Source organism: Ceratotherium simum, chromosome 23, assembly GCF_057802395.1.
Source record: "Ceratotherium simum simum isolate JZ-2026a chromosome 23, ASM5780239v1, whole genome shotgun sequence".
In the NCBI taxonomy this organism is placed as follows: Eukaryota; Metazoa; Chordata; class Mammalia; order Perissodactyla; family Rhinocerotidae; genus Ceratotherium; species Ceratotherium simum.
Genome location: NC_141922.1, coordinates 21,672,389 through 21,688,015, shown reverse-complemented (window position 1 = coordinate 21,688,015; position 15,627 = coordinate 21,672,389). Strand labels below are relative to the sequence as shown.

General features: G+C 38.9%; 1 protein-coding gene across 9 annotated transcripts in view; it reads right to left on the bottom strand.

The window, feature by feature from the left end:
* Positions 1–15,627, bottom strand: part of ENPP2 (ectonucleotide pyrophosphatase/phosphodiesterase 2) — a 107,779-nt gene that overhangs the window by 13,895 nt on the left and 78,257 nt on the right. For 5 of the 9 annotated variants that reach the window (XM_087447518.1, XM_087447512.1, XM_087447515.1 and 2 more), the window contains exons 14-19: positions 13,648–13,679; positions 12,842–12,969; positions 10,737–10,824; positions 10,515–10,602; positions 9,218–9,402; positions 6,571–6,622 (exon numbers count right to left, since the gene is read on the bottom strand). In XM_087447518.1, coding sequence (XP_087303644.1) covers positions 6,571–6,622; positions 9,218–9,402; positions 10,515–10,602; positions 10,737–10,824; positions 12,842–12,969; positions 13,648–13,679 — 573 coding nt within the window. The remainder of the gene's footprint in view (positions 1–6,570; positions 6,623–9,217; positions 9,403–10,514; positions 10,603–10,736; positions 10,825–12,841; positions 12,970–13,647; positions 13,680–15,627) is intronic. The other 4 variants (XM_087447513.1, XM_087447517.1, XM_087447519.1 and 1 more) reach the window with 2 other exon arrangements.

Here is a 15,627-nt window from a genome sequence, read left to right as displayed (position 1 = left end):
TGAGAAGCTATTCTTTTTTTATCATTCAAGTTTTAATGCTTACCAAACACATTCCTCCAAACTCAAATGCAAACCTAGCATCCAATCTATTCCGTTGAGGGGACAACGAAACAGCAGCCATGTTTCTCTATGCAGCACCCCTCTGGAGAGCAGCCATCAAATAGTCTTGGACAATCTATAGACTCCACCAACTCTGGTCCCCCTTCTAGGCCTCATTATTTCTTGGCATTCCTCAACATAACACGCCATTCCATGAAGGCTGATTTATTTGCAACACTCTGTTCATGATTGTTGTTAGCAGCTCTGTGCTGTTATACATGTGATTCCCTATCTCTCTATCCAGAATAACTTCTCCATCAGTCCTGTCACCTATCTCCCTTCAGATTTTTCCTTAATGTATTCTCCCTCATCAAACATTTACTGAGTACCTTCTTTGTGCCAGGCCTTGGGCCATAGAATAGAGAAACTGGGCAAAGATAATTAAGATAGAACTCTTACCCTCAAAAAGCTCACAGTTCAATGAAAGAGACAAATATGGGACAAAGAACTAAAATCCAATATGGTATGAACTGTATCAGGAATATTTACAGAGTGTGATGGGAACACAGCATGAGGAATGCCATGGATGGGGGTGAGGTGCATCAGTGCAGTCCCTACAGAGCATAAGGAGCTGAGCCAGGGTGACCCCATGTTCCGGTTCATGCCTGTTGCCCTGGCATAGCTGTTAACTGTCCCTCTTTTCACACTCAAAAGTGGATGACAAATAATATGGTCACATAGTTCAGCCCTCGTGGAAGAGAAATGAGGAGGACAGGGAGAGGGGGACAAGGTGGGAAGAGACATCTTAAGATTCACTGTCTCCTGAAAGATTTCCCCAGGTAAGCTTCTCCTTCTCTACTCATTCTTCTGCTCTCCATGTATAGACTCAATTTTCTTCAGAAATGTGGGCTTTACAGCTTCTAAGCTATTATGCACAACTGCGGTTTTTGGCACATAGGTGGAGCACAAATATATCATTACCTGACTAATTTTTTCTCAACTGTTAACTGGGCATATATGACATGAAAGAAAAAAAATGTAGCAGTGTTGACAGTCTCCTAAAATCCAACCAAGTTCCCCCACTGACCCAAAGAATCTACTTGGGTCTTCCTGAAGCATAGTAGTTTCATCTAATCTTTGCAGTAAGAAACACAATACTTAACATCTAGAATCAAAATTTAGATTTTCCTTTTTCAGTTTATCAGAGTATCAAAGAATCACAGGTTCTTGGTAACAGCCTGACTCTGTTACTCCTTATGACATCTTGAGCAAGCCACCCATTGCATTTCTGTTGAGCAGAAAGTTCCTGCTCGAGCCACAGGAGTGGACTTGAATCTCAGTCCTTGGACACATAAGCTCTTCATCTAGAGACCAGCCACCCTGGAGACGAGCCTGCATGCCTCTGCTTTTGAAATATGTTCCTCGTGATTTCTTGATATGGATCTAGCATAGCCCATGTCTTTCCAGTAGGAACCAGGCTGGGTTCCTACTCCACGGAATTCCAGACGGAGCCTTTCTTCCACACCCCAGTTCCCTGTTTACAATAGTCTCTGGCATTTTTGGTACACGCCAAGGGTCTCCTCCAGATACCACATTTGGCAAAATACTGTGAGGCAAATCTTTTCAAGTGGTGTGGACTTCCCCAGCGCTCATTCTTTTTGTCTTCGAAAATTTGGTCATCCAGACTAGAGTTTGTGTTTCTTTTCCCTTCTCAGCTTCCTGATTCATATTCCCACAGATTAGCTGGCTGACTTGAGAGCCACATGAAAATCTCTCCTCTTTTTTGTTTTTTGAAAACATTCACTCCCACAATAATATGCTTACATTTTACCACAAAATCTCTACCCAAGGTCTTTCCTTTTCCCGTATGCTTTGTCTTCCTTTGCCTTATAAGTGCCTACTATCATTTACTGCCATGTCAACCTCCGCTGGAATTAGATTCAATGTTTCTACCAGTGTCCTCGTCTTTCTTACCTCAATCCTTAAAACTATGTTGTAATTCATCCACTGGCTAAATCTCACAATAAAATAATAACTTAATGAGGAGAGGGACTTTATCTGTTTTGTTCACCATTGTATCTCTACCTCCAACAATGCCAAGCACATAATCTCTACTTAGTAAACACTTGTTGAATAAATAAATGCTTTTTTCACTTTTAAAAAATACTGTTCTTTATGACTCTCAAGAACTGGCTCTCTACATTTGACCTGCCTAATATAACCCCAGGAGATAGACTGAGCAGATCAATATCATCTCCATTTTACTGGTGAAGGGACTGGATGTTCATGATTTGTACAAGATAATTCACCTACACAGTAGTACTCAGAATCTAGGCCTCCATCCTCCTGGTCCATTATTCTTCTTCTCAGATCTTTGGGCAGTCTCCAGTGGAATGCCGACTGCTGGATTATTCTAACGGAGGGCGTATTGGAATGAAGATCCAAGTACCCCTGGGCGTGAGTTCTGCCTGAGACATGCACGCTGAGAAGCTAACGAGGATAGCAATTTGTACCAAAGCATCGAATACTTCAGAAACAACTTCCAAACCCTGATATGCACTGAGATTCTCTCCTGACATATTATTCTCTTTGTTCTAACCCTTAGAATAAGAAGCATTTATAGAGGAAAGGGCTTTAGTATCATATAGAACCAGAGTCAAATCTCATCTCAGCTTTATAGCTCTGTGATTCTGTAACTTAACCTCCCAAAGCTTCAAATCTCACTGAGATGTTGTGCCGTTTAGAGGCAAAATATATAAAACACTTGGCTCAGTCTTGACCCAAAGTAGTTGTAGTTGTGATTTAGTAAATGGCATAGGCTCTGCTTCAGTATCAGCAAGGAATTTTGGTAGGTAAAGGTTATTAAAATTCAGTGTCTATTCTATTGAATTCGTCTTGAATCCTACTATAAATCATAAACAATTATATTCTGTATTGATTTCTTCCAAATCTTTCCCAAAACACACACAAGGATACACACATAGAGAAACACAAGTATATCTCCTTCTTCCTCTAGCACAGCTAACATCTCCAGAAATAACAAAAATGAGAAACATTTCAGAATTGAAAAGAGCTACAGAGCAGATTCCCTCTCTAGTCATATTCGGGGCTTTTCTTTCAAGTTAACAAGAACGACTAAAGTTAGTCATTTTTCTATCCAAACTAACTTCTCATTGTGTGTGATAAAGAGCCAAATATATATAAGTGTTAAAATAATATTTAATTCCTTTTTTCATAAAGATTATGGTGAATGCTAACCTGACTAAGAAAATATAAAACATTTTTATAGCAATGTAAATAGAGAAAAGACTAAGGTGAAAATAAATAGTGCAATTATTGTTACAGTGAAATCTAGACCTGGCTATAGTGCCAGAATTGCTTGCTACGAGAGATTCAAAATTTTTCGTTTTGTTCATTCATTCGTCCATTGATTCAATGTCTCAAAAAAACAAGTTTTCATTGCACAGTAAGTTTGCCAAGACATTAATCACATATAATTCAAAAACAACAACAGTCATGCAATTAGATCCAGAATTCACCACATATCTAGAAACATAAAGGCTTTAGCAAGCAGTTTAGATCACTGTTTTTGAAGATTATATATTTTTGTCCTCTTCATTTTAGTAAAAGACTTCATTCTATAACAGTTTAAATATTTATAGCAATATATTGCCTAAGATTAATTTAATATACTTCTCTTTTGTTACCTCAAATATCCCCTGGCTTGTTTCACTACTGGAATGTACAGATTTTACACATATGTTTTGTATAGATATATAAGTGGTTTTAGGGCATATGACATTAAAACAGCCACATATGAATATGACAAATGGAATGTGCACAGCACGTAGTCTATTCTGAAAAGATTGGTTACCTGTCAGTGTGTTTAAAAAAACTAGGAATAAAAATAATACAACTTTACATTTGTATAGAACTTTAGGTCTACAAAATTGTTTAAAAGCCTCAATATATATTCAGAGATATCCAGAAAGGGGAAGTAATTACTCTGAACATAACACACACATGAATTCATGAGGTTCTACTCTAGTGAAGCAGACATTGAATATTTCAAGTGGGATACTAGATTTATGACCCAGGAAACACCATAAAGACCTGAAAGAACTCAGACCAAGAAAACATCGCTCTGCAGCTGAAGAAATGACTGAGATAGGACTGTTAAGGAGACAGACAAAAACCAAGAGACAGAAAGAGAGAGAAAGAGAGACAGGAGAGAGAATACCGAGGCTCATACGTATTCTAGAATCTAAACAAGAAAATGCTTTGAACATAATAAGACAGGGATAAATAAGTACTTTCATTTCATGTAATAGTTTTAAAGTTTCTCTTGTATCATTAAAGGCTATCCCACTAGGCCATGAGCAGACCAAGGAGATGTGCTAACGTGATCCTCCCCTAATATTTTATGTCACCATTGTGAAGTCATACGTTGAAAACTATCGGTAACACAGCTGACAGAACCAAATATCTCAGAGAAATTGGTTCCCAGCCCAGGGCAGGCACTCACCAAATACCCATTAGAGGCCATTTCTATGAGAGTGTATAAACTTTAAGCCTCAGTGAGGTAAAATCATCTGGAAATAAGACACTTATGTTCACCTCTGAGCAGAACAATGGAGACGTGAGGTCACTAACTATATATAGCTTTCTTCCAGCCCTGAAAGTCAGTGATTCATCTAGAAGATGCTCTTATTTTCAGGCTTAGAAGGTTGAGGCTACTGTTTATGCTGAGCTGTGGAACTGGTTTTGTCACATGAGCACACTGCCACCAACAAACTAAATGCAGACTTTTTTTCCCAGACGGAAATGTTTGAGTACCATGAATAGCCAGAGCTTGAATCAGCAGAAACATAAGAGCCCATTAAAAGTTATCATAGTTAACTATTTCATTAGCGACTTTTAGAAGAGAAACATCTCAGTATTATTTCTCTGCCTTAGTAATTGACTATATGAAAAACTCAAATCATGAGACTCTGCACCCTTTGACTCTGGCAATGTTCCAATTTTTCTAATTAGAAGGACACTGTAGTTCTCTAGAGGTTGGATGTTGAACATTTCAGATCAGTTCTAGCATTTGTGAAGGATTTATGTACCTTCCACCAACTAAGTTCTCTCTTCAAAGCTGTGTTCATCCAATTACATGCCAAAGAGTCTGTGTGTTCTATGATCAAAGAGAGAAGAGGGCGGGTGGTGATGCAAAAAGGGAAGAAGGACGAAGATGAAAATCTTTATAAAGAGGGAAAATAAGTCAAGTAAATAAAATCTTCTACTAGTTTCCTCAACCTTTACTTAATCAGATTGGAAACAGCACACATGATAAACAGAACCACATGTAAGCTAATAACTCAAGTAATGCTCTCAGGAGAATTTGACTATGTGCATCTTCACTGCATGACTTGGGCACGCTGTGTTTGATTTCTATCTGCTTTTTCATATACTTTTAGTCCTTCTCTTGCTGTTACAAGATGCTATCCCATCTACTGTAGTAACCTGCATAGGAGCCTTTCCCTCCTCTTGTATTTTCTTCTAATTTTCTGGAATTTCAAAACCAGAAGGAAGAGCTTATGTGGTAGATTGCATTATTGTTCCTAATTATTTACTGCTCCTTTGTAAAGGACTATATACTGCTACTTATTGCCATGTGACTTTCAGGACAGCATCCCTGTGGAAAGAGTATACTTCTCTACTCCATTGGTTTCATATGCTCTGCTTTCACCTGCAAACCATGAATGGTAGTGACAAATGCCTCATAAATGCAGAAGCATTGAGACCCACTTCATGGTTCTGCCATTACTCTTTTCCCTCTGCCATGACATGGGCATGTCCCAGGTAGGGGCCACTACTCCTTTAGCCTGGATTCCAGAATAAAGAGTACACATGGGGTGGAGCAACACTTGGCCTAAAGTCAGCATACTGAAGTGTAAGCAAGTAACGCTTCTGCTCACATTTTGTACAAATCAGTGAGATTCTCTTTTTGAGTCACAAGCTTGCAAAAGTTGACTAATATATGCATGTTATGATTGTACGTAAAGTAGGAGGAGAATGAGTTAGGGCTCAAGATGATCCTTACGTAGGGAGAGAATTCTGATTTGGTTCCTTCTGTGTATCTCTCCCCATGACAATACATACACTGCCTCTCCAGGTACGTGAGCTTCAGTACAGGTAGCAGCTGCTATTATTTATAATTGTGACTTCCATTCTCTTCATAGAAGTCCTTACCAGCACCTTAACTTATGACCCATCAGATACACAATAGTATGTCTGTTTTTCTGGGGCTTAAAAGTTATTGAGAAAAAAAAAAGATAATGGAATTTTTCTGACTATTACACAGCTGGCATCATGTGTACATAGATAAACCAATACCCTTTGGCAGATGGATATTAAAATCACTTTGCAATCCAAATTTGAATTTTAAAAAATATCGTGCTTACACTATGAAGCAAATAAGAAGTCTCTTCAATTTTTGAAAACTAGAAAAAACTCATCTGATTGTTTTTTCCATCAACTCCTTACCTTCTGTAGACCCTTTTATATGGAGGCGTTTGTTGAGTTCATCCAATTTGTTCTTCATGTGGGAAAATCAGAAAAGGAAAAGAGAAAAGAACGCAAATCAGAAATGTTCTTTCCTTCCTGCACACTTCTCTCTATCTAATACCCTGCGAAATCCAAAACAGGATCCTAAACTTCCTCAATATCATAAGCTCTGTAGAGGAATTACCATTTTATCTTAAACTGACATTTTAGGCTCCACTTCCTAGTAATTCCTTATTTAAACTCTCCATGACTTTGTTTCCTTTCTTTAAAACTGTGGATAGTTATGGTAGCAACCTCCCATGTTGGTAATAATGATTATTTGGGCACATATATGTAAATTAATTAGAATATTGCCTCGATATTTCTGATTATTTCCTAGGTACACTAAAGCGATTCCCAAACTAATTTATGAAATTGCTTTTTCCAAAGCTGAAAAGTAATGACTCAGCAATTCTGAAAAGTCATGGCTCAGCAACTCTATCCTTCCCCACATGTCCTAGAGACACTCTAGCATATATGTACAAAAAGACATTTGCAATAATGTCTATTGCAGCGTTGTTTGGAAGCACTAACAATTGGAAATTACCAAATGTTCTCAAATAGGAAAATGAATAAAATCATTATGGTATATTTATGGAATTAAATATTAACTACTAGCAGTAAAAATGAATGAGGTAAAACTTCATGTATTAATATGCATCAATCTCAAAAACATAATGATGAACAAAATAATTGCAGAATACTTAGAATATAACAGCATTTACATAAAAATACCATTTATATATGGTATATGCAAAACTATACCATAGTTTATTTTAGGGAACTATACTAAAGATTACTTAATATATTATTTAAGAGATACATATATATGGAGTAAACGTATAGAGACCTACATGGCAAAATTATACACACTATATTCAGGATACTAGTTATCTTTGGGGTAGGAAGGAGGTGGGATTGGGGTGATGGGGTACAAATGGATCTTCCACTCAATCTGTAATGTTTTCTTTCTCACAATGTGTGTACTGAGGCATTCATTTTATTAATCTCTATACCTTTCAGTATGTCTGTATTTTTTTTTAAGAAAAGGGAGGTAGTCTTTTGGAGAAACCCATAAACAAAATAAAGACAACCCAGAATTCCTCTAAAATGGTTTAAGATAACATATCCAAAATATTTCTTGTTCTCCAAAAGACAGGCAATTCAGAAAACAAGATATAACTAATATAACTAATAGATTCCTCTAAAATTCTGTTGGGAATCTACTTCAGAGGCCACTTCCTGTTGACTTTGGCAACTCAGCTCCTCCAACTGAAGTCTGAGAATTACCTTCCTTATAGTCATTAGCCTCCTTGGTTCTTGTCAGGAGCAAAAGTAGGAAGGAGAGAAAAAGAGGAGATGAGGAAGAAGAGCAAACTGAATTCCTCCCGTGGGGAGCCTCTCAAATCTGGCTCCTAGGCACCCAGGAATCCTAGAAGGTAGCAAACAGTAGGGGAGGGGGATAGGGCAGTAGGAGAACTATTTTCCATTTCTCTGAGGTCTAATAGAAAGATCACACATTTACCTATAATAAAATCACACTTGCAAAAGTAACAGATTTCTTTGCTCTGTGTTGGAATCACATCAACTCAGTGTGATAATACTGTTTATTTCTTGCTGTCAGAAGCACTGATTGGCAACTATAAAGCTCTTTGATCAATACAAAATTCAATAAGCAAATTATTGCTTAACACCTGCAGTTTGTTTGGTATTCAAAAACTGTCCAAAGACAATGCGTGGGTAGTCTCTATTTGCACCACCACCACCACCACCACCACCACCCCATCCATGTTGTACCCTTTCCTACCCTGCTCTGTGCCCTGGGAGACTGAACTCTAGGGACTGCATCAAAGAGCAAGCTTGCCCTCTGGCTTCCTGTTGGGCTCCACCAATGGGAGGCGCCAGCAGCAGATTAGAGAAGAAAGACAACATGGGGTTTTCACTCCCCCAGCTTCCTCCCTACCAAGTTGCATTGTATTAGCTGCACCCATCTACCAAATCCCACAGTTCCTTCCTATACAGCTCTCTCTCTCTCCGTGTTCTGCTCCCTTTATTATTCAGGGCTAGGATTGGTACCCTGCTAGCCCCAGGGTGATTCACCATCCCTCACTGACTTCCCTCTACCCTGCCCAGCCTTTGTAAATAGTCCTCTCATTAAACATGATTGAAACAATCCCTTTAAACTCTCCTTAAAAACCTCTTCTGCATGGGCCATCTGTTTCCTATTGGGACCATGACTGATAGACACATGATCCAGGTTGAAAAAAAGAAAAAGCCTTTGGTTGGGAATTGTGACTCCACAGAATAGCACTGTGAATTCTACTTTTCGTCCTTCATTCTCTATACCTGTGCTGTCCAATATGGTAGCCAGAAGCCACATATGGCTCTTTCAATTTACAGTAATTAAATTAAACCAAAATTAAAAATTTAGTTCCAAGTGCTTAAAAGTCACATTTGGCCAGTGGCTACCATTTTGGACAGCAAATATATGGACCATTTACATCATCATAGAAAATTCTATTGGACAGCACTGCACTGCTCTAAACCCAACAAGCTCCTCCGTAATAAACATAAAGATTATTTCTACCTTTGGCTCTACCTTATCATCACAGGTGCAGCCCAGGTCAAAATCAGACTGAAGGTACATAATCCCTGGATAATTGGGTCTGGTAACTTCCTCTGGCATGGTGGGCCTGAAAGTATTAGTGCGCAGGAGATGATTCAAACTTCCATGGGTCCCATTATTAGGAGCCGGCTTCAATCCCAGGAGATCTGATGAGAAGAAAGAAAAGAAGCCAGGTGCTTTATAAATATCTTTTGATTAGATATGGTGAAAGTCAAAACCATTCACTTTCCAAGGGTCTGAAAACTCTGAACACGAATTAGAATTGGGTAAAACCAAATTTAAATGGTAGGCAATGCCTTCTTACTTCTTGAACCATGCCAGCCTTCCCATGTCTTGCCACGCTTTCTGAAATAGCCATGTTCATTGCTTGACCATAGAGAGAGAGACATTCCCCAAAACAAAGAGTGAAGGAATAGGTCCTTATTTAGCTATTGCCTACGTCTGTGATAGATACAACCCAAGGACTATCAGTGTCAGTATCACTGTCTTTCTGCATCTCTATGAGACTTTTTATCCCGAATTTTGAAATGAGACTTATAATCAATAAATAACCTCTAGTCTGCCCTCTAATGCACTCCACAGAAGTACGGGGACAAGAAGAGGCTTTGGCCCTGTGCCTTGAAGTGCCTCTGTGAAATGAACGGATTGATTTCATAGCAAGCGACTGGGTGCCAAGTGGGCACACAGTGACTTGCCTAAGCTGAGAGGCAGGGCAAGGGAGAGCTAGCAGCCAAGAAGGGCAAAGAACCCAGGAGACCCGACTTTCAGACTCCCCCTCTAACCACCAGACTGGCACTCCCTTACTAAATAGGAAAAGTTGTCCTCATTCAGCAACTAGAAGCTCAAGGAAGAAAAATAATTAGGAGCACATAAATAGCTGGCCAGGGTGCAAGCTGGCAAATTTTTAACTGGGCTGCAACGCAAGAGATGGAGGTGGGAGCCACGTCTATGCAGAACCCTCGCTTCACCAGGTCTCTGACCAGTGGTGTCAAACTGTAATGCTATGTTGGATCAGCCAGAGGCTGCCAACAGCAACACTATGAAAACTCCCCATTAGTCAACCTTTGAAGGAAGACAAAGAAGCCTTAGAAGGGGATGATATTCTGTCCTTCGAACCAATGGGCAAGTTACAACATTTTTTTGCAGGGAGATGGTGTGGTCCCGGAAAACAGACACCTCATTTCTTTCTCTGGCATGGAGGAAGTTCGTCTGTTAACTCAAGATGGTCTCATCGGTTTTGATTAAATAAGTGACTTACCACACATAACATTGTAAAGTTCAATGTTTTCAAATGGAGGCACTTTAGTCTTGTACTTAAACGTTGGGCCATAACCTAAAAAAACAGTCTTCCAAAAGAAAAGAAAACAAACGAAAACAATCAGACATTGCTAATATCCCGTAGCAACGCTTCCACACCACCATTCCCCATCCCTTCTGAGAATCACTAAAACACAACCAATTCACAGTTCTGGGATCATACCTGCATGCTGCTGACCTTGTTATCAAATCCATGGTCTCCCTGGAAAAAACATTTTCCTGATGGCTTCTTATAAACATCCAAAGGTTTCCTACATTGAAACAATTGTATAATCAGTCAAGATTTCTCATGAAATCACTCTGATAAAAAGCCAATTACAGTGCACAAAAAAATCTCCAAGTGGATTTTATAAACATATTTATCTCTATTTTCATTGCATTCTTCCTGCAGTGATGAAAAGATGATGCTGTTCATTTCCCCCAAGTGACTTTGCTTTGACGATCAGCCCAGGACAAATGGAGACCTCTGAACAGAAGTCATCGTGCCTTCCTCATACCTCGTGTTTGTACCAAGCAACGCACTTCTCATAGGTAATGTTCTGTCTATGTGCTTCACTAGCTCCGAGACGCTAAGATTCTCCACTTTAATACCACGTTTGTCTAGTTCACTTCTATACCCATCACGAGGCTCAATGCCAATCACACAGTAGGCACTTTTAAAATATGTGATGTTTAATCAGTAAATGGAGATTTGTATTCTATAAAAACATTTGCATACAACTTTACCTATCAGTATATTGCAACCAGAGAGTATAACTGAGTGGTAAACCTAACATATGTAATAGTGACATATCTAACAAAAGCCCAGCCTCACCTAGACAATATCTCTATTTAAAAATAGAAAATGGAAACATTGCTCTCTAGACATCAAAACCATTTGACCTTCCTTGTTGGGATAGGATAATATCCTTTGCTTCAGTGTCATGTAGCACTTTTCCGAAAAACTTCCATGTTTATTAATACAAATATTTCCTAAGACCTATGGGGTACATCACACTGAAGTAAAGTGCTTGGGAGAATATAAAGAAATTAAACACTCGGGTCCCCACTCTTAAGAAAAATACTTTTGGCTTGGGATATGTGTACATAATAACTCAACAATGCAAGAGTTAAATTTAAAAGATACACTGCTAATGAAAATGCGTGGCTTTGGTCTATGCTAATTTGCTCAACTGTCATCATCTTTCACTTAACTTGTACTCAACAACCAGGTTTTCTTCATATAAACCCACCAACTGTACCAAATTTGCTCTCTCTTCCAAGATGCCCCATACATAAATGTTCCTGCAGAGGACACACTCAGCCAAGCCGTTTTGGTCACATATTTATAACTTTTTTATGAAGACTCCCCATGTCTGTTCTAAATGAATTCAATAATTTCTGAGTCTTCATACGTCTCTCTTCACATTCCTACATATCTATGTACCCCCCTGACAATTACAGTAGGATATTTATGTATTTGTCACATGTGTCTCTCCCTGTGTTCCATATTGATACAAGTTCCTAGAGGACCAACATTTTCTCATTATCTTCTCTCCCTTATAAACTCATTAAAGTACCCAGCTAGAGTACATATAGTAGTTGTTCAATTATCACTACAGACTGATTCACAACACTTTTCTTAAAGATTAAAAACAAGAGTGAGTGGAAAGGGCTGCTCCCAGGTCTGTGTGAAAATGGATAAACTTTTTATGATTAACTGTTTGGAAGTGGTTAGAGCTTCCAAACACATTCTACATGAGATTCAAGAGCAAGGAATAGTCTCTTCGATACTGGAGAGTCCTTTGTAGTTCAAAAGAAGGCAAACATCTGAAATATTTAAGGCAATATAAAACATACCCACCATAACAGAGGTTTTAAGATTAACAACATTTTCTGAACTCTGCTATAAACGTTGCTACAGGCTAAGTTTCGTCAACCAAGACCAAATCAGTCCAGTGTGATAAGGCAATGTCCCAGTCATACTTTTTACTTACTCAAGTAATAAGAATACAGGCTAGAATGTAAATTCAAAAAATGAAACAGAGAAAGAGAGATACACACAGAGATTTACTGAGAGGCTATAAAGAGACACCAAGATGCTGAGACCCAGAACATAGAGATGTATTGTTTCAGTGCTAATTGTTTATCTAACATACAAAATCTTTGGAAACAATGAGATTTTCAACTGAGATTTCTTTTTACAATGGCTAAGGACCTTATAGCACTCCAGTTGCCAAAGAGGTGATTATGAAGTTGAGAAACAGGGACAGCCAGTCCCCAAGTTACCTTGCAACGTGCCATCTGCGGTCCACCAATAAATGGATGTCCTCAATTCTTCTGTTGTTGGCATAGTGCAAACGTTTGGGAAGGTACTGTTTCATGTAAGGCTTAAAGTGCTGATCTGGTTTTTTACACTGAAATATAAATGGAAATTGGACTTTAGATGGAATGTCTTCTAGGAAACGTCCTAAAGATTCTCTCTCTAGAAAGTTGAAGGAGGTTTTAAGCCAAGCAAAGGTTGGTTAAAGAATAAATGGAATTAGTTATCCTCTATCAAATAATACAAGTTGAAAACAAATAGGTTCAAAGGGGATTAGATAACTTTGAAGACGATATGGAAGGTTATCAGAGGGGAGTTAGGACTTTTTAAGATACATTCCTGACTTGTGAGACCATCACTGAGAGCAGCTAAAACTATAAGGCCTTTCCCAACTGCTTCAAGTCAAAAGATGGAGGTGGGGTGGGACAGGAAGAGGACACACATTCAGACCTATGTGTTTACATTCTCACATGCTTTTAAGATCTCTATCTTGGATGAGGAATGATCGAACAGAGTGGTGGGAATATCTGGATCAGAGACAGTAAGGATTTGTTTAATTATGAATGAATACTTTGCAGTTCTAATGGAAAGATCAAATATTCTCAGTTTGTATCATTGCCAAGACCATTAGGGAGCCTGAAGCTGTACACAGGCCAGAAGTTTTGAAAGCTCCTAGGGAAACAAATACACAGAACAGCAGGGGAGGTGAACATAGGCGGTGAGCAGTGGAAGCTGCTCCGGGGGCAGAGGCCTGGTGACTTGCAATACTTACTGTGAGATTAGCAATAATGGCTTTAGGGTCATCTGTTCAAAGAGAGAATGAGAAAGATTTCAAAAGGGATGACAATAATCACTGACAGAAATCATTTTTGTAGCAAGAGACTCAATTCTTTCTTTTTTTTTCCCTCCCAGAAGAGCTATCACTTCAGGTTTTGTTTAAAACATATGTAAAATTGTTTAGGGGTATTTAATATCTCAGTAAGTGAAATGCAGCTAGATAAGTGCAATAATTCCTATGGTAAATTTCCCTGCTAGATCCAGGTTTCCTCTTCTGGAAGGGAATTCCAGAGCACCAGGCTACTGCTAGGTAAATTGCTACTTTAAGTTCCCCCATATGGTCCCTTTGGAGCCTGGACTTCATTTATTGACAATTGCACATCAGGAACCAAATTGAGCATTTGGAGTTTTTAATGTAACTTCCCATTTACGTGCAGACCTTTGAAGCAACTGGTCATCTGCTTTAAGATGAATTTTTTAATCCACTGAGCTGTGTTTTTTAAACAGTTTTGTTTTCTTGGTAATATTATGGGTCTAATTACATAGGTTGCTGTGCGTCTCCAGCCACACATGTACGCACCTCCTTTATTTTCGCTACCAGCAAACAAAGGATATTTTAGTCAATACCCTGAACTAGCCAAAAGCAAAACTATGTAAATGATGGCTGTGTATAAACTGTGGACAGGATTATATTATCTGAAGGTTCCCCTTTGGGGGGTGTGGGGAGAAAGAGGAGATTGTAGGTTGGTTGGATTTTGTTTTGTTTTCAAAAAATTTGCTTCAGTATGTCATTATAGAGTCAGCAAAAAAGGAAAGCAGCCTTCAGAAGAGATACCAACTATCAAGATGCAGCTCTCCCTGGAGTATAAACGTCAGGGAGCATGCTGTGTCTGTGTGGTTTCCTGCTGTATCCCAGGGCTGGTGCATAGTAGGCACTCAATAAGCATTTGTTAATAAATATTTGTTCATATTTGTCAAAAATTCATGAATAAGCTTGCCCTGCAGTATAAATATACACACTTCAAAGACAGTTTTCAGAATCTTAGTTCTAAAGCTGTGCAATCCAAAACTAAAATGTGAATTCCATTCTACACTGCAGTTAAATTTCAGCTGCATCTTTTAATGAAGAACAAATAAGTAATAATGGTAGCAATAATGGTTAACCCTAATTGTGTCCATGCCATGTGCAGTGTCTCTGTAAGAGCTTGGCAGGCACTTTCTCTCTGGTCATTCACAACAACTTTGGGAGGTAGGGGGTGTTAGAATCCTCACCAAGCCAATGGGCATTTAGAAGATGGGGGGCTTACACACTGGGAACCGAGCAACCTGACTGAGCAAGCGATGCTTTGAGCATCTACACTCTGTGGCCTCATAAACCACAGTCCTCAAAGGACCAAACAGAGCAAATTCACATTCTTCGATAACGAAGAAAAATAAAGAGCATGGGGCAATCTTGTGCTCAGATAAATCCCAGAGAACTACTAGGAAATAATATATGCCTGAGTCCACATTTGGGACACCAATCCTTCAGTTCTGAAGTACTCAGTCCTCTCATGCAAACAGCTCTCACTTTGTGTGAGGTGAAGAGGCTCCTGGCCCAGAGTGGGTAGTTCAAAATCAGTGAATCTGAGTTCAAATCTCAGCTCTGCCACTTACTAGCTGTCATACTCTGAGCCAGTTATTTTACCTCTCTCTGAGCCTTGATTTCTACTTTCTATAAAAGGGGATAATAATACTTATTACACAGGGCTATTGGAAGGATTAAATAAGGTTGTATATATATCTAGCTGAAACAGTGATGTGACCAGGACATCATCATCATAGCTAACATTTATATAGCTTTGGCCATGTGCTAAACACCAATCTAAGTGATATGTAGATAATCTCTCATTTAATCTTCCCGACAATCCTTATTTTACAGATGTGGAAACTGAGGCACAGAGTGTTTAAGTAGCTTAGCCAAGGTCACAGTGCA